Source organism: Gymnodraco acuticeps, unplaced genomic scaffold (genome assembly GCF_902827175.1).
Source record: "Gymnodraco acuticeps unplaced genomic scaffold, fGymAcu1.1, whole genome shotgun sequence".
NCBI lineage: Eukaryota > Metazoa > Chordata > Actinopteri > Perciformes > Bathydraconidae > Gymnodraco > Gymnodraco acuticeps.
In genome coordinates, this window is record NW_022990917.1 from 2,016 (window position 1) to 27,400 (window position 25,385).

At 41.7% G+C, this 25,385-nt stretch overlaps 2 protein-coding genes across 2 annotated transcripts; one reads left to right on the forward strand and one right to left on the reverse strand.

Moving 5' to 3' along the window:
- The first annotated feature begins 2,831 nt into the window (after positions 1–2,831).
- Positions 2,832–20,164, forward strand: tefa (TEF transcription factor, PAR bZIP family member a). Its single transcript, XM_034233968.1, has 5 exons — positions 2,832–3,210; positions 12,471–12,827; positions 13,240–13,460; positions 18,334–18,545; positions 19,878–20,164. Exons 1-5 carry the CDS (start codon positions 3,090–3,092, stop codon positions 19,897–19,899), a joined length of 933 nt encoding a protein of 310 aa, XP_034089859.1. The 5' UTR covers positions 2,832–3,089; the 3' UTR covers positions 19,900–20,164.
- Positions 20,165–23,060: 2,896 nt separating this feature from the next.
- On the reverse strand, positions 23,061–25,346 carry phf5a (PHD finger protein 5A). Its single transcript, XM_034233969.1, has 4 exons — positions 25,224–25,346; positions 24,884–24,907; positions 24,188–24,354; positions 23,061–23,271 (listed from the first exon to the last, which is right to left on the reverse strand). Exons 1-4 carry the CDS (start codon positions 25,273–25,275, stop codon positions 23,182–23,184), a joined length of 333 nt encoding a protein of 110 aa, XP_034089860.1. The 5' UTR covers positions 25,276–25,346; the 3' UTR covers positions 23,061–23,181.
- Between the last annotated feature and the right edge of the window lie 39 nt (positions 25,347–25,385).

The following is a 25,385-nucleotide window of genomic DNA, read 5'->3' on the forward strand; positions in this document are numbered from 1 at the left end:
TTGCTGCTCTCAGATTAATTGATAAACAACGTAATTAATAGTAGCCTACTTGTAGTACTGATGCCATCCACTAGACTCCTAGTTACGTCGCGAGCTGCATACATGATTTAGTTCGGCAGCCAAATACCGCAACAATAATCTGTGACGTGTTTGTGTGTACGTCAGTAGCAGCCAAGTGCCGTTCGAATTCTCTAGAATGAAAGGAAAGGAGGTTTCAAACTTCCTTTATAACCTCCTTTAGCTTAGGAACCACTGGACCTCCCTTACCGAAAGGAGAGGAGAAAATGCTGCCCCACAATGCATTGCAGCCGCAGCATTTGCCGTCACTCAACAGTCGGCCGTTCACGGAAACAACCGATTATGACGGAGAAATGATATCATGAAAGTTACGGTGCTTATTAAGCTTTTTAAAACGTATGTGGTAAGTTGCCAAAGTGCTTTGTTTTGAACGTTCATCAGTATTATAATCAAAAAGAGAAATATGAACGTTAGTTTTTACTGAAATGATCAAATAAAGTCAACATCTCACAGTCTTTACTGAGCTGTGTGGTTTGTTCAACTTTTAAAAGATGTTTGAATGGTGATATACACAGTGATAGATGTTAAGGACTAACGTGTATAATAAATACATCTGTATTGATTTTAAGATCTTTTCATAGTTCATACGATCATACGTATTGGGATCATTTGTATTAATGTGGACCGGAGGGAGAGGGTGACGAGCAGAAGTTTCACTTTCCTTTTTTATTTCAATTCCAACTTTGGTCATGAAGAATATGTTTCTCTGTTGTCCACGTTCATAAAGCATAAAGCAACAGCATCGGAGCACGGTGCAGAGTCTCTAGATGAGTTTACAGTAGTCCCTCGTTCTCAGGGACGTGCAGACATTCTCAAGTGAGAAAAAGGGCACTTACCATAATCATTTATAAAACAACAACATAATAACAAAAAGTTAAATATAGGCTAGTTGCACATCTCTGACTTACTGACCAATTTATTTTAATACCCTCACACTCACACAATTGTTTAATACTCAGCAGAATTCTACAAAATAATCAGATAACACAGAGAGTCTTCTTTAGTATTCACTAAGCACAAGATCAGACAACAAACTAATACAATTCATAGTTATTAAATGATCAGCCAACAATCAAAATTATGAAGTTACTGTTTAAGGACATTACAGCTAAAAGATAGTTTTTTCATGTACTTTTTGGTCTATTTTGCTTCCATGTTTTCTCTCACTCTAATGTAAAGAAAACTTCCAAGAAACGCATATAAATGGTGTTCGTTTTACTACCATGTCTGAATTCATCTAGATTTAAAGCTAATCTGCATTTAAACACAACATTTCAGGGGAAAATACTGACTTGACGTAAGTAACTATCTGGGGAAGTTGTGAGGTGATGTGTTTTTTGTTTTATCCTTTTCACCTGCAATGCCTTGGTAACTGCATGCAAATTAGCGCATTTTAATTAGTCCTTTAACGCCTAATTTGCATATCAATGTGGCGATTGTGATGACGTTATTAGATACACATTTGACTATTTTCACTTTAAGTGTCTCCCCTTGAGTACAGTACATTAGCTTGTATGCCCGTGATAAATTGTCTTAGCTAAACCTTGAGCTAACTTATCCATTAGCTAGCCTTAGTTAACTATATATTTGTTATTGTATTTTAACTAATTAGCTGTAAACTCGAGGCACTGGCAGTTTAGTAATTTGTTCATCACCACTCACCTTCAAAATAAGCCAAGAAAAGCCGGCATAACATGGAACAGTAAAGTGGGAGGTGCCGTGTTGCTACCTGTCTGTCTGAAGGGACTGCTGATGTCCACACCGCTGTGCAGGAGACGTGGAGGGAGGGAGAGCTACGGAACTTCACAGTCTAATTTCCCGACCTGATATTTTAATTTTGTATTCAATCAATATATTTTTGGAAAGGGAAACTGTGCGCAAACAACAGTATATATATATTCATTTATAAAAATAAAGGGGGGGGGAAATGGCACTTTCTCTGGAGGAAGAAAAAGGGCAGGGGCTCAAGCCCACTTTGATGTCTGTGTGCACGTGCCTGCTCGTTCTTATTATCTTACACCGGATAGTGAAAGTGCAGTCGGATTCTCAAAGCACCGCAGTCTCTTCTCCTAAATCCTTTTTTTAATTCTCCTATCCACGTTTGGTGTTTCACACAGAGGTCAAGGAATAGACGATAGGAGCTGATTTTCTGACTATTAGACCGCAACCCTGGGGAGGGGCGGCCCTGTACTGTACAAGTGTGCCAGCTGCACATGTTTGTGCATGTGAGCGGAGATGAGTCAAACATAAACACATACATTATCTTTATGTTGCATATCTTGCTTAAAGTGTGAAAGAAAATGGAGGATACACAAAGAAACATGTGTTATATATGTTTTTGAAGATGAATACACTGCTGACATTAATACTCCGAACTAATCCCATCCCTGAAAGTTGCCTTACAGTTCAAGGTTAATGCTTACAGGACTTGTACTTGTATAAGAGTATGTTTTACAAGTGGATGTTGCTTCTTTACTAAAGTTAATTGTCTGAGTACTTCTCCCACATCTGTGGTAGATCAAACTTAAGTGGTTGACATTGACAAGGATCAATGCATTACCTTTATTGAATCCGCTGCAGGTTGATTACATCAACGTTATAGCTTTGGTCACGTTTTTATTTTAATGCATAGTCTGGTCTTTGGGAAACGTATATATAACTCAACCAATGAGATCTCAGCCAGCTGGCATGTGACAACTTCCATTGGCTCCTTTCTCATTAATATTCATGAAGAAAATACCCGGATGGCCAGTCAACAACACTAGGCGGATACCTTTTACGACGACAGTCGCTAACCGGTTTTTCACAGTCTGGTTTTCCGAGTGTTCCACTGCAGACGGGATGTTTTGACTTTCCACATTTTACCGTCAATTTTCGGGATTATAAAACATTAAAGAGACCCTTTTTTCAGCTGTTAAACCGGATGTGGAGCTAGCGTTATCCAGCTAACGGGATTTAACCGCCGAGTCGTCAGTTACTCCGTAGATAACGTTAACAACAAGGGGGGAAACATGTCAGACACACCGATCATTATCACGCTGGAAACAGCTTCGGGGACAACGAGTTCATTCCCCGTGGTGTTGAAGCAGATAATGGACATGCCTCCACCGAATATTATGGACTACGACGACGGTAGGTTCCGTGTAAACGGATTTAGAGGAAGGACCTAACTATGTAGCATTAGCACCAAGCTAGCGCGATTTTAGGTCAAACCAAACGAGAGTTCACGATATGTTTAGAACATTGTGTTCACACAAGCCTCTCTTTTTTTTGTTACACTGTAAACTACGCCTTCTTCTTCTTATATATGCATAACGTGTGTTTTTTTTAATGACTTTTTTTTACAATGTAATAATAATAATACATTACATTTATAAAGCGCTTTTCCTGGTGCTCAAAGCGCTTACAAGCAAGTAAAACAAAAATAACAACAAAAGTATAAAGTGCTAAACTAGGTGAAATAAGGGCGAGGGGTTAGTGGATTAGGAGTTGAAGGCAAGAGTGAAAAGGTGAGTTTTGAGGGAGTGAGGGGAGGCTGCAGCGAAGGCCATGTCACCCCAGGTCCAGAGCTGTGTCCTGATGGGCTGCCGGGCGGACTGGGACAGCAACAATCAGCCCTGGAATCTCACTCAGCCCAGCCCACGTAAATAGTTCCAAATACTTAATTGTCAATGGGGGGACCTCTGTTGCCTGTCAGCGCAACTTAAATGATGCCGGATTGCCGGTTAAAAACAAACAATTAAGGGCGGTGCCGGCCTTTGATTCTCCAGATGGCCATCCCTGGCTGCGGTAGGTTACCTTCAGCAGACCTGAGGCGACAGGTGGGGTTGTGTCGTTGGATGAGGTCACAGTCACAGAGGTAGGGGGGGAGGGGCAAGGTTGTTGAGGGCTTTGAAAGTGAATGCGGTGTTTGATGGGGAGCCAGTGGAGGTCATGGAGGATAGGGTGATGTGGTCGGAGCGTCGGGTGAAGGTGAGCAAGCCGGCAGCTGAGTTTTGGTCATATTGAAGTTGTTTTAGTATGAATGCAGGTGATCCAAAAAGTATGCTGCTGCAGTAATCAAGTCGGGATGTTATAAAGGCATGGATCAGAGTTTCGGCAGCAGTCGATGAGAGGGAGGGTCTGATGCGGGCGATGTTCTTTAAATGGAAGAAAGCGTTTTTTTGGTGACCTGGTTGACGTGAGGGAGGAAAATGAGGGTGGGCTCGAGGATGATGCCAAGGTTACGGATGTGAGTGGAGGGGCTGACAAGGGAGCCGTCGATGGTTATAAGTTCCGTCACAGTTAAAGGTGGGGTATGTCATTTTGGAGAAGCCATACAAAATCTGCCACTTCCTTACAGAGCCCCTCCTCCAACACACACGAACCAAACCCCCAGGAAGTGCGCCGGTCTGATGAGAATATTCGTTGTGGCCAAACGGCGGTACTACACTTCCTTTAGGTTGCTGGGCCCGGAAACACTTTTTCCCATTGACTTACATTGGGAAAGAGTGGTCTGTAACTCGTTGGATAATTTTTTTTTAACTAAATAAACAACCCAGTATGAACACTTGTATAGCCCTTATTAAAAACATTCGTTCCTCAAGTTGTAAAAATGTGCTAATAACGTTATTCTGAGAGTTATTTCCGTCTGCATTATGAACGCGCATCTAACCCACGGGACCGCGCCGCCCGGCACGTTCATGTCACGTGTTCAGCACTACATGCGTTTATCTTTACCCATGGATGCACAATAAGAACGGACCCATATCGCCTTACTGCCAGCCCACGGAGCTGTAATAATGGATATATTGCACATGTTTGCTGTAATTCATCATTTGTAAAATATTATACTACATGGGCTGTATGATGTAAATGTTGTACCGTAAATGTTGTATTAAATAAAGTTAATATTACCGACGTTAGATTAACGTCCCTGTAGCTTATTATTTCACTAAGAAGCTTATTGCACTGTATATATATATATATGTGTGTATATATATATATATATACATACAGTGCAATCATTCTTTCATGCTAAATGAAGCTCTGTTGGATATCACTAGATCCTGTTACAGCGTAATATAAGTACATAACGATTAATGTGTACATTAGCATAATTACTAGCTAGCCGCTAGCTGCTAACTGCCGCCTCGTTAATATCAAATCCATCATAATCAGGGGTGCACATAACTTTTTTGCCCTGGTTCTCAAAGGAGCACCTGGAGATGTTGCTTGGTGCTCATCCTTAAAATGAAATAAACTGTTACTTTTGAGGGGGTCTTGACTTTATTTGCCAGACACAGGGCACTGAACACACACGTGAGGTGAACACAGAACACACGTGCAGAGGTGAACACAGAACACACGTGCAGAGGTGAACACAGAACACACGTGCAGAGGTGAACACAGAACACACGTGCAGAGGTGAACACAGAACACACGTGCAGAGGTGAACACAGAACACACGTGCAGAGGTGAACACAGAACACACGTGCAGAGGTGAACACTGAACACACGTGCAGAGGTGAACACAGAACACACGTGCAGACGTGAACACAAGACAACATTAGCACGACCAGTAATACAAGCTGTCATCACTCCCCTCCTGACTGTTCTCCTCACTGTCTTCCTCTCTGTCAGACATGGTAGCTGATGATGTAGGTCTACTACTTTCTCTCTGGTTGAGTCTGCGATTAGCTGCTTGCATCCACAAGTCAACAGCTGGTTTTGGGTCGAAAGTCTCTGTTGTCATCTTAGACAAGTGGATGTAATCAAATAAGTATGTGAACATAACCAATAACCTACCATAGCCAATAACAAATTAATGTAACTTATTTTATTCATGTTCTTTAATATCTTATTTTACCTTAACATTTATTTATTTATTTTTTTGTATCTCTCCAGTTTTAAAGGATATTTTTGGTTACTGTCCTATAGTATACATTGGAATGATTTCAAACCTGTTTATCCCAATAATTATAAAGGAGTGCCTTGGAAATATGTGTTTGCATAAATTGTAACCAAACCGTTTGAACTTAGACTAAAGTGAACTATCTAAACACTCAAGAGTCCTTTACCTCACTGAGCTGTAGTTATCAGCCTCTCAGTCTGACTGGAGAGGACTCTCCCTCCACATTATTGTAGAAACATCTTCTTCTTATATCCGTTAGAGCAGCTAGCACCAGATGCTAATAACAACAGCGCTGGTACCGGTGCACCCTCCCTCTCTCACTCTCTCACTCGCACTTTGGCTGTGAGCTGCGGTTGCCAGATAAGCCAACATCCCCCATTTTCATCCCTTACAGCGCCCATCGTACAGGGCAAATGAAACGTGTAACCGGGGTGAAAAGGGTGTTACATTTACTTAATTATGAATATTGTTACATCAAGGCCGAAAATTAGGATGAGCGCCAACGGTCAAAAAAAATGTTTCCCTCCCAGAGCTGCCAGCGCAGCGCCTCCACAGACCGTCATATCCGTCTACTCACCTCTCTCTGCTCCCAGCGCTCTGCTGCCACACACCGGCCGTCTGCGGAACTGCAGCCGGAGGAACTCGGTACAGCTTGTTATGTGTGTGTACTTGTGCACATAAATAATGTTTCTAATTATTTACAATTAAAAAATATATATATTCTGCGTTACTTTAGCCAACACTTTTATAATATATAAGCCTGATCATGTCGTTGAAAGCAAGTACAGATGTTCTCCCTTTTCCACAGTTCTGTGTGAACTTCATCTAAGGCAGATGCTTTGCTTCTGCACCAGTTTAGCAGAAGGCTGTTTTGTAAGACTGGTTTTGTTGCAGTCTGTTCATGCTATGTGTTTCTTGCGTAAGACTATATACACACGGAACACATGTATTACAGGGCTGTACCCAGTGTGCTTCATAAAACATTTTTTAAGCTTATTTTTTTTTAATTAAGCCGTTTCCATGTTATAACAGCATCTCGTTAAATCAATATCGGAAACAATAATTGTTTTTTTGTGGTTGTTTAAATGTAATTTATGGTGCTGTTAGAGTGCTTATATACTGACCCGTTAATACAGATGCCCTTCCCCCCTTTGTGTACGGTGAGCTGGAGAGAAGGCAGTCTATTTATTGTGGTGAAAATGTTGTTTAAAAAAAACCCTAACATATATGGATTGAATCAGAATATTGTGTTGGATCAAAACATATTGTACATTTTGAGAATTCTTACATCTATTACAATACATTTTGAGCTTTGGACAATGTTTGGATCAAACGAGCCAGAAACAACCTTAAGCAGCCACCACTGGAATATTATTGCAGTAATATTATAACACGAACATTTCGCGGTCATTATGGGGAAGCGGAGAGATCTAGATCGTTCACACATAACAAGCTGTCCCGAGTTCCTCCGGCTGCAGTTCCGCAGACGGCCGGTGTGTGGCAGCAGAGCGCTGGGAGCAGAGGGAGGTGAGTAGACGAATATGACGGATGACGGATGCGACGGAAATACACCCGAACATATCTGGTAGCCCGAACATATCTGGTACTGACACCGGCCCTGAGTTCAAATCATGGTTCATATGCAACTCGCAAATATATTTCTCTCTCTCTCTCCTCTCTTTTCTCTTTTCTCTTCTCCCTTCTCTCTCAATGTTGGTACGCAAATGCGCCTTTTTTCAAATGACACGGTGCTCTTTTTTTGGCGAAGGTGCGCATGCGCACCAGTTATGTGCAGCCCTGATCATAATAACAAACCATTACCATGCTGTCATGAACGCACGGTGCTGTTACGTGTACGCAAATTGACGTGCTTGATGTGAACGAGCATTTTGGTTAAAGTTGCGCATGCGCTATGAGCGCACATACGGGTACTTCTCAGGCATGCTGGGTAATCTGTGACGTTTCACTCTCTCAAAAGTTGGGCCATTTTATCATCATGCGCTAATGAGCAGCTCTCATAGGAATGAATGAGGCCCCGCCTCCCACGCTGTATCCAGTTCTTATTATACATCCATGACACGAACGCGCACATGACCAATAAGGGCACGAGATACATTTGTGCCATCCAGTTATTTTAGCCGGGCCGGTGTTATGCCGTGGATTGAAGCCTTGCCGTGGATTGAAGCCCTATTCGCGGGGACGCGCAAAGGTGACGTCATCGCCTATATTGAGCGTTCGCCGTTTTCTACGCTTTTTTTCACCCTTTTCTAAGCTTTGTTCTCTCTTTTGAGTGATATATCAGATTAAACAGCAAACGGCTGAATAAATAATGTGCATACAATTGTGAGGAGGCTCGTTTTAAGGACACGTTTCTCAGATCTGTCACAATCTTCATATTGGAATAAACTTACGTTTTTGAGTGCAGTCCCACTCTGTTATATTCCTCCTTCCTACAGAACAGACAATGACAGGATAATATGTGATTTGTAAGTATAGTCCTATTTCTTAAAACCTTCTCTGTTGTTTAAGTGTCTGATAACCACGAATAGTAAGCAATGATATAACAGTAATGATATCACATATATGATCATGTCAGACACTGTTATTTTCAATCAAGCCTAAAAGATAATGTGTTCAAACTGGCTTCACTCACTTGAATTGCTCCTTTGAATATCATTTTTATATATTCCTACTCAACACATGTTTGTATTGTAATGCCACTATTTTTTTTGTATTTTAAAGTGACATTGAATGCTTTGAAAGGTGCCCTAAAATAAAGTGTATTATTGATCTTATATCTGTGCCTCTATTACATTACATTACATTTTCTCTCACACTATTAATGTTCCTTATTTTAGACTAGGTTAATCCTGGTGTCAATAGGGAAGATCTGCAATGACATTGTGACTATCCTGGCCAAAATTACAGGGGGCGCTTCAAAATCCGGCAGCTCTAACAACTGCACTGCCGGATATGGAACCTCCTCTTTAGTTTTTGAACTGCTGGGCCCAGAGTTAAATGCTTTGGTGAGCATAGACTAGAGGGGAACATGCAACACCAGTGTGATTGTGGTGAAGTTGTGACTGTCCTGGACAAATTTGTAGGGGGGGTGCCAGATCTGGCAGGAGAAATACCTGCTCTGCTGAACATGTTATAGAGAACAGTGCAGATCTAAAATAAGGAACATTAATAGTGTGATATAGGCACAGATATAAGATCAATAATACACTTTATTTTAGGGCACCTTTCAAAGCATTCATTGTCACCTTAAAATACAATAAAAAATAAAATATGAGTGGCATTACAATACAAACATGTGTTGAGTATGAAACCACAGAGGAACATTACAGTCAAAGGAGCAATTAAAGCGAGTGAAGCCAGTTTGAACACATTATCTTTTAGGCTTGCTTGAAAATAACACAGTGTCTGACAGTTATATCATTACTGTCATATCATTGCTTACTATTCGTGGTTATCAGACACTTAAACAACAGAGAAGGTTTTAAGAAATAGGACTATACTGACAAATGACATTATCCTGTCATTGTCTGTTCTGTGGAGGAACATAGCAGAGTGGGACTGCACTCAAAAACGGAAGTTTGTTCCAATACGAAGATTGTGACTATCTGAAACGTGTCCTTAAAACGAGCCTCCTCACAATTGTATGCACATTATTTATTCAGCCGTTTGCTGTTTAATCTGATGGGAAATATATCATTCAAAAGAGAGAGAAAAGCTTATTAAACTAGACGAACGCTCAATACTTTATATATACAGTCTATGCTCAATACAGGCGAGGCGTCACGTTTGCGCGTCCCCGCGAACAGGGCTTCAATCTACGGCACAACACCGGCTCAGGTGATTAGTCGTGCAGCGCCACGGCTTCCACGGATTGATTTGTGTTATGTATTTATTGTCAAAGCATTTAATATATTCATTGCTATCAGGATGTTAAGAGCATTCCATGGAATATAACAAAAAGTGTTTCTGAAATAAATTACATTTACGTTTTAGAAACTTATTTTGCATCCACATTTTAATGTAGACGTGTATTTGAGTCTCTTGAAAGCGCTCTATAAATAAACTGAATTAATTTTAAGTTTTGTTCAAGTAGCTAGTTTAAATGTGAAGGAAAGTGCTTGACATTCGTTGCTGTAACTTACCTAACATATGCATTAATATTAATAATATAATCTAAGGATAGAGGGTGTCGTTTTTTCTCATACTGATATTCTGAACAATCTGTGTTGTTGTATTTGCTGTAAAGCGTCTCTACTGTAGGCTATTTTTATTTTATGTACAGCACTTTGGCTCGACCAATAATCGTTTATAAATAAAACGTGATTTGATTTGAATATCCTATGTCTTTAAGTCCAAGCTGTGTTGACCAAAAAAACCTCTTGGCAAGATCATTAAACTCGCATTTGAAGTCCATCTAACAGTTTAGATTGCTCATACAATATGCATGGTCTTATTACTACAGTGAGAAAGGGCCAAGCAGGTTGGCTCGAGCCTCTGTTGTAACTTAAATACATTTCCTGTGAGGAAGTTAAAAAGAGACAACTAAAATGCCACAAAGTTACCTAACTGAGACAGAACAGGCACAAAATAACTAGAAATATAACAAAGACATGCAAAACCAGCACAATAAGATGCAATAGTCTGAGGAAGAGACGAAAGAAAGTCTTCAGAAAGATTTAAACAATCACGAAAATGTCTGTTTGAGTCCTTGGCTCATGCAGGAGGATGGGGGTCCCATAATACCACCATACTGTAACAATATACACTGTACATTGGTTTTATAGGGACTCTGCTAAGCCTAAAGTAGAACTTTATATTGGTCCAATTTGAAGTAACAACAATCTGACCTTGAATATGAACAACGATATAAAACTGATATTAAGGTAGTCTGATGAAACGGGCAAAATGCAACATCTTGCAAGAAACATGAATGTGTCATACCCACTTAACGGGAAGAAACTCCGCTATCAGACAATATTAACCATTTTTAGCTAAACGAATCACAAGGGTAATACCAAAGGCTCTGAATTAGCCCTGAGCGAACAAATGCTAACACACTTAGCACAGAACTCAAGGTAAAATATCCTTATTACGGATCTGCACAAACAAGATATCAGCTAGCAAGCTGAGATTCCACAGATTCTAGAAATATAAGTATCATCACTGATCGATCAGAACTCGCGCCAGGGGGAGTGTGAGACTGACCGTTGAGCGGCCAAGCAAGGAGGCAGAGGCAGAGTTCAAATATAACCCGGTGTGGGCATTTATTTCTCATGTGCACATAGTCACCAGCCTCAATATGACTGTCCTCCCTGAACACAGTTAGCAGCCACAAGGATCTCCCACACACTACCTGTCCACTGACAGGGAAAACAGAGCCTAAATACACACACACTAATCAATCAACAAGACACAGGTGAGGGGGGAGGAGACAACACAGGGCACCAGGTGAACACAATCAGGAGCAACAGACAAAACGGGTTTGGGGAACACCCCCAAACCAAACCACATGTGCAATATTACAAGGCCCGAAGCCGTCAGTCCACAGTGACGTCACAGGAAGCAAACCCAGACATCACACCACGTAGCTTTACGGAGGAAACACGGGAGAAATGTCTTACCTTTTGCTGTTTCTGATCAAAAGTTGTGTTCAATGGCATTAAAACGCTGCTGAAGGTTAATCCAATGTGTCTGTGTCACTTTGAAATGATTATAATTCATCTTCATATTTATGTCAATAACGGAGTTTTCATATATAGTTGCTATGAGAGCTACCAGAGTGTATGAGAGCTTCCGGTTTTGGGCATGCTGGCTACGCATCACTCATTCACCAACGGGTAATGTTTAGATGGACTTTAGGAACTTCCCCTCGATTCCATTGGCTCTAACGGTTAGAAAGAGATGTCAATCATCAAAATCGACCGAGGGGGGCCAGAGATATGGAAAATCCACCCAAATGACCCCAGAAGTGGTTTTTTTTTCTAAACCTCTCTAAAAAGGTCAAATGTCACTTGTTTTGCATCAATCTTGATACAGGGTACTTATTATATGTTATAGTTTAGATTCCTAAAGCTTTTAGTCAACCATCCCATCATTCAAGGGTGGTTTTCAAGTCTTCATTTTTTTTTGGACGGACACTATCATTTACATTTTGTTACTATGTTCAATCTGAATTTACTTTAAAATAAAAAAATCTATATTGATTCTGACTTTTCTACATCAAACTCACAGATTTATCCTTGCTTTGAGGAAAAATATTGTTAATTTACCCCTTTTAGAAGTGAAGATATGGTCATTTGTTCTGGGAATGTCATTTTCGAGCCTGATTCCTGAAAACAGGCTTGTGGAAAGGTGCAACAAAAACCTGGTTGATGGTTGGATTTCGTACCTGACGGGTCTTCTGGAAAGGGAGGAAAACCAAACTGACTGTGAATCCTGTGTTTCTTATATCTAAATATGAATCTTTCCTGCGTTTCAGACACAGACAAGGAAAAGCTGTTACTGGGAAACGATGTTGACCTTAATGGAGGATGCAGCGATATGGGTCCTTCAGCCTCCCTGACCCCGGCTATCTGGGAGAAAACCATTCCCTATGATGGCGAAAACTTCCACCTGGAGTACATGGACCTTGAGGAGTTCCTCATAGAGAATGGCATCCCCAACTTGCCCGACGTGGACGCCCAAAAGAGCAGCCTGGCCGATGGGAAGACGGTGAAAGGAAAGGCTCCAGCTTCCTCACTGTCCCTGCTTCCCATTCAGGACTTGGACACGTGTGGGGAGGACATGCTGATCATCACCAAGAGCGACTCTGATATCCTCTGTGATGTGACTGCAGGTGAGTGGAGCCTGGAGGATCAGACACGAAGGAGATGCAGGTTTTATTTATCCCTTAGTGTGTTATTAGATAGTCAAAACCAGTTGTTTAAGCTAAGTAAGATGACTCAACAAGTCCTAGTGTTTAGAAATAGGGGCTAGGGTTATTTTAGATTTAAATGTGCGAGCATCAAGGAACTGTTTTTTAGCACTCAAGTAGTCAATCCAACAGCTTGTGCATACTTTTTATAAATGTGACTACAATTTGCACTTCAAATGTAAATTGAAGCCTTTTATATGTTGAATGTCCGCGCTTGTGTGTTATTGCAGAAAGGAACATTTTGTAAATATTAAAAAACCCATTATGTGACGCTGGAGCTTAATCTCCATCCGTCTATTTTGTCAGTTCTCATGTTCTCCTTCTATCTGCTCAGAGGTGACCACTGAAAGTGACCGAGAGACCCCCGAGCCTATTGACCCCGATGAGATCGAGGTGGAGATGAACTACGAGCCCGACCCCACTGACCTGGTGCTGTCGAGCGTTCCCGGAGGCGAGCTGTTTGACCCTCGCAAACACAAGTTCACTGACGACGAGCTCAAGCCACAACCCATGATCAAGAAGGCCAAGAAGGTGTTGGTGCCTGAAGAACAGAAGGTATGCTGGGAGAAAGACAAGGGACACAACAGTCCCGCAGATACTTTACACTGGCTCCTATTTTTACTTGATGCTGTAACTTTTGAAAAAGCATCAATATGTAATATGTATAAATGGTTTAAGGCTACAGGGGTGATATTTACTGGCCCTTTGAGTATAATGAGTATAATGTTAAAAAGTAATCTTTTGGGCTAGAGTGCCTTTATTCCAGAAAGGGTGTTAAATTGAGAGATAGAGGGGAAGACAATGCCTGAAAACTTCGGGGGGGGGGCTTGGGTTTCAAACCCACCTACTAGCTACTGTAGTGACAACCCACCAACTAGCTACTGTAGTGACAACCCACCTACTAGCTACTGTAGTGACAACCCACCAACTAGCTACTGTAGTGACAACCCACCTACTAGCTACTGTAGTGACAACCCACCTACTAGCTACTGTAGTGACAACCCACCTAATAGCTACTGTAGTGACAACCCACCTACTAGCTACTGTAGTGACAACCCACCTACTAGCTACTGTAGTGACAACCCACCTACTAGCTACTGTAGTGACAACCCACCTACTAGCTACTGTAGTGACAACCCACCTACTAGCTACTGTAGTGACAACCCACCTACTAGCTACTGTAGTGACAACCCACCTACTAGCTACTGTAGTGACAACCCACCTACTAGCTACTGTAGTGACAACCCACCAACTAGCTACTGTAGTGACAACCCACCTACTAGCTACTGTAGTGACAACCCACCAACTAGCTACTGTAGTGACAACCCACCTACTAGCTACTGTAGTGACAACCCACCAACTAGCTACTGTAGTGACAACCCACCTACTAGCTACTGTAGTGACAACCCACCACTAGCTACTGTAGTGACAACCCACCTACTACTACTGTAGTGACAACCCCAACTAGCTACTGTAGTGACAACCCACCTACTAGCTATGTAGTGACAACCCAACCTATTAGCTACTGTAGTGGACAACCCACCAACTAGCTACTGTAGTGACAACCCCACCTACTAGCTACTGTAGTGACAACCCACCAACTAGCTACTGTAGTGACAACCCACCTACTAGCTACTGTAGTGACAACCCACTTACTAGCTACTGTAGTGACACAACTCACCTACTAGCTACTGTAGTGACAACTCACCTACTAGCTACTGTAGTGACAAACCCACCTATTAGCTACTGTAGTGACAACCCACCAACTAGCTACTGTAGTGACAACCCACACTACTAGCTACTGTAGTGACAACCCACCCAACTAGCTACTGTAGTGACAACCCCACCTACTAGCTACTGTAGTGACAACCCACTACTAGCTAGTAGGTTGACAACCACCTACTAGCTACTGTAGTGACAACCCACCTACTAGCTACTGTAGTGACAACCTCACCTACTAGCTACTGTAGTGACAACTCACCTACTAGCTACTGTAGTGACAACTCAACCTACTTAGCTACTGTAGTGACAACCCACCTAACTAGCTACTGTAGTGACAACCCACCTAACTAGCTACTGTAGTGGACAACCCACCTACTAGCTACTGTAGTGACAACCCACCTACTAGCTACTGTAGTGACAACCCACCAACTAGCTACTGTAGTGACACCCACCAACTAGCTACTGTAGTGACAACCCACCTACTAGCTACTGTAGTGACAACCCACCTACTAGCTACTGTAGTGACAACCAACCTACTAGCTACTGTAGTGACAACCCACCTACTAGCTCTGTAGTGACAACCCACCTATAGCTACTTGTAGTGACTAATCCCACCTACTAGCTACTGTAGTGACAACCCACCTACTAGCTTACTGTAGTGACAACCCACCTACTAGCTACTGTAGTGACAACCCACCTACTAGCTACTGTAGTGGACAAACCCACCTACTAGCTACTGTAGTGACAACCCACCTACTAGCTACTGTAGTGACAACCCACCTACTAGCTACTGTAGTGACAACTCACCTACTAGCTACTGTAGTGACAACTCACCTACTAGCTACTGTAGTGACAACCCACCTATTAGCTACTGTAGTGACAACCCACCAACTAGCTACTGTAGTGACAACCCACCTACTAGCTACTGTAGTGACAACCCACCAACTAGCTACTGTAAGTGACAACCCACCTTACTAGCTACTGTAGTGACAAACCCACTTACTAGCTACTGTAGTGGACAACCCACCTACTAGCTACTGTAGTGACACCCAACTACTAGCTACTGTAGTGACAAACTCACCTACTAGCTACTGTAGTGACAACTCACCTACTAGCTACTGTAGTGACAACCCACCTATTAGCTAATGTAGTGACAAACCACCAACTAGCTACTGTAGTGACAACCCACCTACTAGCTACTGTAGTGACAACCCACCTACTAGCTAGCTGTAGTGACAACCCACCTACTAGCTACTGTAGTGACAACCCACCTACTAGCTACTGTAGTGACAACCCACCAACTCACCTACTGTAGTGACAACCCACCAACTAGCTACTGTAGTGAAACCCACCTACTAGCTACTGTAGTGACAACCCACCAACTAGCTACTGTTAGTGACAACCCACCTACTAGCTACTGTAGTGACAACCCACCTACTAGCTACTGTAGTGACAACCCACCCCTACTAGCTACTGTAGTGACAACCCACCCTACTTAGCTACTGTAGTGACAACCCACCTACTAGCTTCTGTAGTGACAACCCACCTATTAGCTACTGTAGTGACAACCCACCAACTAGCTACTGTAGTGACAACCCACCTACTAGCTACTGTAGTGACAACCCACCTACTAGCTACTGTAGTGACAACCCACCTACTAGTTACTGTAGTGACAACTCACCTACTAGCTACTGTAGTGACAACCCACCTACTAGCTTCTGTAGTGACAACTCACCTACTAGCTACTGTAGTGACAACTCACCTACTAGCTACTGTAGTGACAACTCACCTACTAGCTACTGTAGTGACAACTCACCTACTAGCTACTGTAGTGACAACCCACCTACTAGCTACTGTAGTGACAACCCACCTACTAGCTCCTGTAGTGACAACCCACCTACTAGCTACTGTAGAGACAACCCACCTACTAGCTACTGTAGTGACAACCCACCTATTAGCTACTGTAGTGACAACCCACCAACTAGCTACTGTAGTGACAACCCACCTACTAGCTACTGTAGTGACAACCCACCTACTAGCTACTGTAGTGACAACCCACCTACTAGCTACTGTAGTGACAACCCACCAACTAGCTACTGTAGTGACAACCCACCTACTAGCTACTGTAGTGACAACCCACCTACTAGCTACTGTAGTGACAACCCACCAACTAGCTACTGTAGTGACAACCCACCAACTAGCTACTGTAGTGACAACTCACCTACTAGCTACTGTAGTGACAACCCACCTACTAGCTACTGTAGTGACAACCCACCTACTAGCTCCTGTAGTGACAACCCACCTACTAGCTACTGTAGAGACAACCCACCTACTAGCTACTGTAGTGACAACCCACCTATTAGCTACTGTAGTGACAACCCACCAACTAGCTACTGTAGTGACAACCCACCTACTAGCTACTGTAGAGACAACCCACCTACTAGCTACTGTAGTGACAACCCACCTACTAGCTACTGTAGTGACAACCCACCTATTAGCTACTGTAGTGACAACCCACCTACTAGCTCCTGTAGTGACAACCCACCTACTAGCTACTGTAGTGACAACCCACCTACTAGCTACTGTAGAGACAACTCGCCTACTAGCTACTGTAGTGACAACCCACCAACTAGCTACTGTAGTGACAACCCACCTACTAGCTACTGTAGTGACAACCCACCTACTAGCTACTGTAGTGACAACCCACCTACTAGCTACTGTAGTGACAACCCACCTATTAGCTACTGGAGTGACAACCCACCTACTAGCTACTGTAGTGACAACCCACCTACTAGCTACTGTAGTGACAACCCACCTACTAGCTACTGTAGTGACAACCCACCTACTAGCTACTGTAGTGACAACCCACCTACTAGCTACTGTAGTGACAACCCACCTACTAGCTACTGTAGTGACAACTCCTGTCATTTATTGCATCTCTAGGTGAAATTATCTAATCATTCACGCAAATGAAATCAAATGAAATGATGTTGATGGTTAAATTAGCTTCACATGTAGGCCTACTGAGTTCTGAACTTGCCATTTAGATCTCTAAAGGCCTTGGGGCTATGTTGTTTGATTTACTTAAACACAATACATGCACTCCACTATGCTGTTGTAGTATTTACTGTATCTGAAGCTCTTAATATGATTGCTCATATCTCAAGCCATCTTTTTCCCGGCTCCTTGCTTTGGATCATTTTCATCAACCGGCCCCATTCCAAACTAATTGAATAGCCCTGTATAAGCAATATGTTGTAGGACTTTTTTTGACCAACCTCAAAGCATGTTGAAAGAATCTTCAGAGGTTGACATTCATCAATGTTTTCAATAAGAAATGTAATGCAACACCTTTACTGTCTTCTAAACAGCCAATTCACTTGATACAAACTGGGGAAACGACAACAGGCATTTGAGACTTAGCTGATAAATTACAAGCCTGGAACAATCATTTTCTTTGGCTTGTGATTGCAGAGCTGGTGTAATGGAAGGAGACACAGCAGAAACCAGGCTGTCTCACAGTTTCCTCCTTCCCAGTCCCTCTGAGAAGAACTCATGTTTTTGTTATCACAAAAGATGGTCAGATTAGGGCTTACATAACAATAACATCACAAGGCTATAAAACCAGGTCGAGGTCAAAAAGCATCGAGGGGTCTCATGTTGTCTTTCTTTCCTCCGTCCAACCTGCTGCTTCTTTCTTCTCCAGGACGACAAGTACTGGCACAGGAGGAAGAAGAACAACGTGGCGGCCAAACGTTCCCGTGACGCCCGCAGGTTAAAGGAGAACCAGATCACCGTGAGAGCGTCGTTCCTGCAGCGCGAGAACTCGGCTCTGCGCACAGAAGTCGCCGACCTGCGGAAGGAGTCCACCCGCTACAAAAACACAGTGGGGTGCTACGAGGCTAAATATGGAGCACTGTAAGGGAACACATAAACACATGTAGAAGGACATCTGTACAGCAGACAGTATCAGTTCCCACATGCAGGGTTGGAAACATTCTTTGGGCAGTGTTGTTATAAACAAGACCTGTAAGTTAAATCCACTGTTACACATACAGTTAACAACAGGAGAGGAAGGAGACACTGAGGCAGAGTTAAACACTTCTGATATCCTCACGGGTGAAATCTGAGCCGATAGTCAGTCGGGCTAAAAAGAAAACAGACACTCCTCCTCACCAGAGCACCAAACACTTGATGGTTATGATGGATGGGCATCGCTATTAGACAAAGGAGAGAGAAACTGAACTTGTTCTTTACAGAACATCAGATATAATAATAATACATGAGACTTTTATAGCGCTTTTCTAAAAACTCAAAGACGCTTTGACAGAGAATAAAAACAACAACAAAACAAAGAGATAAACAGAAAAGGGGGGAGGGGGGTGTTCAGTGGTCGAATGCAGTGTTGAACAGGTGGGTTTTCAGTGATGTCTTTATGTAGAAGTAAATATTCTGCTTTAATACATAATGTTTGTGTTTCAAAAACAACATTCTTTCTGCGGTCAAAACTATTAATAACTGTTCTGCTTTTCTAGGGTAGGGGTAGTGTGTGTAGGGTAGGGGTAGTGTGTAGGGGTAGTGTTTAGGGGTAGGGTTTAGGGGTAGGGTATAGGGGTGTAGGGGTAGGGGGTAGTGTTTAGGGGTAGGGTGTCGTGTGTAGGGGTAGTGTTTAGGGGTAGTGTTTAGGGGTAGGGTGTAGTGTGTAGGGGTAGTGTTTAGGGGTAGGGTGTAGTGTTTAGGGGTAGGGGTGTACGGTGTAGGGGGTAGTGTGTAGGGGTAGTGTGTAGGGGTAGTGTGTAGGGGTAGTGTGTAGGGTGTAGTGTGTAGGGGTAGGGTGTAGGGTGTAGGGGGTAGTGTGTAGGGGGTAGTGTGTAGGGATGGTGTGTAAGGGTAGTGTGTAGGGGTAGTGTTTAGGGGTAGTGTGTAGGGGTAGTGTGTAGGATGGTGTGTAAGGGTAGGGGTAGGACATGGTTTGGGATTGGGCCCAAGTTAGGTCCAACAGAGGGTGAAAAGAGGTGCTGCATCTCAGGCAGTATGAGAACAAATAAAGCGCTTGTTGAACATTAAAGAATGCAGACATCCGTAAATCACTTACAATCTCTAATATATGACGACACGCATTAAAGCTTGAATTTGAAAACAACATTCAGCTCCAGATGTTGTTTGTTTGTTTGTGTACTCTTTCTGCTGTTTTAATGTCTGCCCCTCCTCCTCTGCTTGTTCTTCATCCTTGTTCTCTTCTCTTTAAAGTGCGCCGCTGGAAGACCAATAGACAGCCATTGTTTATTAATTTATTTCTTCTAACGAAAAAATAAATTACCAATCAATTGGGCCAACGTTAGAGTCTATCAAATGACGAAGAGGAGGTGCAGGAGCGTGTGCAGACCCAGCCGTCTCACTTTTATTTTTTTTAAGATTCACCATCCACGTGAGAGAGGATATTTGAGTGCACCTTCTAGAGGGAGTGTACTTTATCATGTTTTTAATGCCGAAAGATCTTTGATCATGTGACAGATTCTGTGAAGGGCTTTTCTTGGCCCACAAAACCGTTTTATCTACGACATTTCCAATAACTTAAGCTACTTCAGGGCATTACAGTGGAACAGTACAGCCATATTCACCTCTCTTCTACTCGTCTATTTACGTCAATAACCTTTCGGATGTTTAAAATCCACCGATCATGTACTGTAAATAGATGTAGCCTGGAATAATACTTTCTAGGCTTTTTATGTTTTGCTTTTATGTTAAAATGTATTAAGAGCAAGTTGAGTTTTTGGACCACTGTAAGTTTTGGATACATTTCAAGCAGTGGAAGAGGACGTTTGAGTAAATTCCTGAAATGTAAAACCTCTCGCTGACATTTGCATCCATAAAGCCGCATGTTTTGAAATGGCTTTGGCAGGCTGTGGCCGTTTCTCAATGTCGAGTAAGCCTGCTGCAGAGCCACTATTTCAAGTATACTACGTCATCGAGTGGCGCCGAAGGACTGTTTAAATGCTCAGCATTCGGCGCCACTCGATGACGTAGTATACTGGAAATAGTGGCTCTGCAGCAGGTTTACTCGACATTGAGAAACGGCCTTAATCTGGTGCCAACGGGACTTAAATGACGGAGGGGAAATGATTCACTCACTAAGCCCATGTTGTCTTAAAAGATTTAATTAATTCCTATTATTTTACAGTCGGCTGCTTGAAATGTTCCCAAAACTAAGTATTCAAAAACCTTTGACTGGGGCAAACGTGCATTCTAGATTGTAAGAAGAGTTTTCACTACTTTTCTTATTTGTGTCTGAATTAATTAATTCATTTTTTTACAAACCAGGGAACTTTAATAAATGCAGACTTTATCCGGGGCATCTTTTATCAAAACTGGACCCTTAACGCTGTGCACAGTCTGCCCGTTTACAGGGATTATGTTGTTTAACAAAAACATCAAAAAATATCTTTCTTATTTTACTGTCCAATTTCTGGCATAAGGGAAGCTTTGTTGTTCTTGTGTTGCTTTGCTTTTAACCTTAGACGTAGTGACTTTACCGAAATGAGTGCAATATAAGGCCATTTTTTGCCATGTTTGAAGAACAGCTTATTTGTTCTTATCATGTTTTTATTTCTTCATGAAATTTGACACTTTCTTCATAAAAAGTGGCATCTTTTCATTTGTTTTGAGTTTATTTTTGGCATGAATTACGAGTGCTTTTTGCTTTTAGCTGTAATAGAGATTGCTTCTGATTTTCACCTTGAAGGTTTGCCTTTGTATTTCTTTGTAAAACACGCCTTGGCATTTTGCGTGTAGCTAACTTTTGTGTCTTGTATGTATAAATAAAGCCTTATTGAGAAAGTGTTATCTTGTTTTTTTACATAATGTTTCATAAGATTTAAGCAGTAACTGAATTGAAAAAAGTTGTACAGATGTCCATAGACAAAAGTAATTAAAACTTTATTTATATAGCACCCTTCTCATCACGGATGTACAAAGTGCTTTACAGTACAGTACACAGGACACAATTCAAAGTACAACTATAACATGTAGAATAAAAGGCATAAAACAACAGCAGGTACTACATACGACAAAACACCAATAAAAGACAGCTACTAACACCTCCTCCGGCGCCCCAAAGGCCTGTTGGAACAGGTGGGTCTTTAACTGCCCCTTAAAAACCTCTACTGAGGCAGAGGCTCTCCGTGTCTGGGGGAGCTTGTTCCACCGCCTCAAAGGCATGGCCCCCCTTAGTCTTTAGCCCAGTCCGGGGCACCCTTAGGAGGCCTTGCTCAGAGGACCTCGGGGCCCGGGTTGTGCTGTGAGGGTGGATCAGGTCGTTAATGTAGGCTGGGGCTTGGCCATGGACAGCTCTATATGTGAAGACCTATACAAAACTGTCTCTCAAATAAATGCCATATATACTTTAATTTTCAACACACTTATCCTGTCAAATCTTCAATAATATTTTAAATGGTAACCCTTTTATTTCCGGGAAACATAATACCGCTTTTGTCGTAAAGGAAAAAAATATATTTATTTACAGCCATTTCTATCAGATGTGTTCAAGCTAGATTATACATCTAGACTCCACTCTGGTTTAAGATGTAGAGCGTATTTGTATAGTAATATAATTTGTTATTGTACTAACATTTCACCTGTGACGTTTGTGTACAGAATTCTTACTAATAAATTCACAAAATCAATAATAGATTGATGCACTTTGTTGGGGAATGATTCACCCTGCATGTCCTCCTTCGCCCTCTGACGCAGCTGACCAACCCCAAGCTGCCGTTATCTCCCATAAGGAGGGGCTGCCCTAGCAAGTTGTTGTTGCTACCAGTTTGTGACCGGGCTACTCTCGGTCAGAGATAGTTATTGCTGTGGGACACCTGGAACACATCCTTCTCGGGGTGTAGATGACCCCGAGCCATAAGCTGTGATAATAATAAATAATAAATAACTGTGATTCAGTGTCCACTGTTTAGTCTATCTATTGAAGAATGTTGATTATCACACTCTGAACTAGTTAAAACCTGGAGCTACAGGAGGGCTCTTCAGGATTGATTGTGGCATCTCAACCGTGTGGTCAACCCGTGACATGTCTTGTGAATTCTCCGGCCGAAGCTCCAAATAAACCGTCGGTGTTTGCCATCAAAGCTCCAGCTCTCCTCGTGTCTCTCTGAGTCCTGACTCCCATTGCTTAAAGAAGTTTCCCCCACACACTTCAATACTTCAATTATCCATGAAGAAAGAGAACAATATTGAATAAAAAACTAATTGATAAAGCCTGGGTGAGAAGTAAAACATCTGTATATACAAGTTATATTTTAAATCAAATGATGTGTTTTGTTTGTATGTTGATGGTAAACATAGGATTGACATTTTAGTAACCAAATATTAAGTGACTGTATATAGGTGATGTGATAACATTAAAAACAGAGAGACTCAAAGACAGAAATATAAAACAGAGTTTTATTGACAAGTCAAAAAAAAAAAACGTTTCTTGAAGATGAAAAAAATTCTGCAAAAGCTGAAAAACTAAAACACGGACTGGACGGGCGGGGTCTTGGGTTCTTCACCTCTTCTTGAAGCCGTACTTCTTCCGTTCATAAAACAGATCTGTCTTCGAGCTGCCCAAGTTCACAATCTTAGGACAGCCGTCTCGCTGTGAAGGAAACAGAACAAGACAGTTTAGAAAACATCTTTCCAGCTGCTCCGTAAAAGTCCACCATTAATCATTGCAGGGTAACAAAGCTCTCACATGTGCTGTAACTCAACAATTTCCCAATTCGGAATCAATAAATGATCTATCTATATGAGATAAGATGGACCTTTATATTTATTATTATTATTGTCAGGCAGGGGCTCAGTCAGTAGGGGCTTGGACTGGGAACTGTAGGGTCGCCGGTTCAAGTCCCCGACCAGACCTAAAATATGGAGCGTGGACTGCTACTTGGAGAGGTCCCAGTTCACCTCCTGCCCTGCCGTGGTGCCCTTGATCAAGGCACCGGACTAACCCCCACCTCCCTCACTCCCATAGCTCCTAGTGCTAGACTCCTGGTACTAGGATGGGTTAAAAGCAGAGAACACATGTCACTGTGTGAAGATTCCGTTTTCTTCAAGTTTGTATCTTGTTGGTCGAACGCACTTATTGTAAGTCGCTTTGGATAAAAGCGTCAGCTAAATGCAATGTAATGTTTGTGCTCTGCATGTGAGACCATTAAAGAGGCTTTCATCCCTCCGATTCTATTCTATTAATCCCTGTGGGGAAATTCAGTAGTTTAACAGCAACAGGGTAAAGATGAAAAACAGGACTGCACAGATTCACACAGATTAAAATGAAGGATAAAATCAAAGAAACAAATGTAAATGATAAAATAACTATAAAATAAGAAATTAATTAAAATGAACATATATACATATTTGGTCATGTGTACATATTATTTACATGTGTGTGAAAACAGTGTATTTTATGTCCAGTAATTGTGTCACATATATCTATCTTTCAAACATGGCTGGAATAAACATCATTTAGAGAACAGATAAAGAATAAGTTAAATGTTTTTAAAGGAGACACTCACATCTTTCTCCTGGATGGTGCACTCTTTGCAGTAGTAGGCGTCGGACACCCCGGGCCCTCCGCAGATGACGCAGCGCCCCTGATAGGAGCCGTAGTTACACTCATCACAGATCCTCACCAGCGTGCACGGCCTCACGTAGGAATCACAGATCACACATTTACCGTCACCTGAGAGGAGGAGCAGAGACAGGAAGTGTTAGACATAAGAGAGTACAATACAGGGATGAATAACACACCCTTTGCCATTGTGGAAACAGCAACTAAATTAATGTTACATTAAATGCAGATATATTTAATTACAATAATTACAGAAATACAATTATAGCTTTGTGATGAAAAAGGAAATAATTGTGGTTATTGACAACTTTCACAACACAAATGCAATGTAAAAAAGGGTATGTGTAATAATAAGATATTAATTGGTTTGACACAACAGTAATGATGACTTGTTGTTGTTAATGTTATTTAAAGGTTAATTAATAGAGAATGTCTTTAATATTCATGTAATTAATTGTATAATACAGGAATCTAGAAGTCTGTTTTCAGCTTTATAGGTGAATTCTCTCAATAAATGTAGAACTTACGTTATTTTAACAGATACACAAGTGAGGACAAATATGACAGCATACTTAAATATGTACCATACGCTTAGAAAAAACATTTAATTATGAAATTAACTAAAGGAGGAAACACTTACATTTTTCACAAAGTCTCCCAATAGCTGTGGAATAAAAACAAAGCAGAGACAGTCAGGGTTAGATCACATCACTTTGTTGGATTAGAGTGAATATTCTTTACCCATAATTACAGTAAAACTCTTTATTAACTACACTGAAGTCATAACTGTAACAATAACATTAATATTAGTGAGGTAGAAGTTAAGAAGCTAACATCATTGCTAACGTTATTTCAATGAAATCCATGCTGTTACTGTTAGCATGGAAGCTAGCACGAGTTTAATAACAATATAAGCCACCAGGCTTCAACACAGATACAAACGTAAAACAGTGCATGAAATTAAAGAGGTTTTAACATACCGACACCGGCTTGTTTTCTGCAAAAAATCAAATCTGGATGATGTTTAGCCATTGTGGGATAACGTAAGAAACGTAAGGAGAGCGCTGCTGGTTCAACTTCCACCTTTGACCGGGGAACTGAGTGTGGGGTTTTTTCATTACCGCCACCTAGCGGCTGCAATA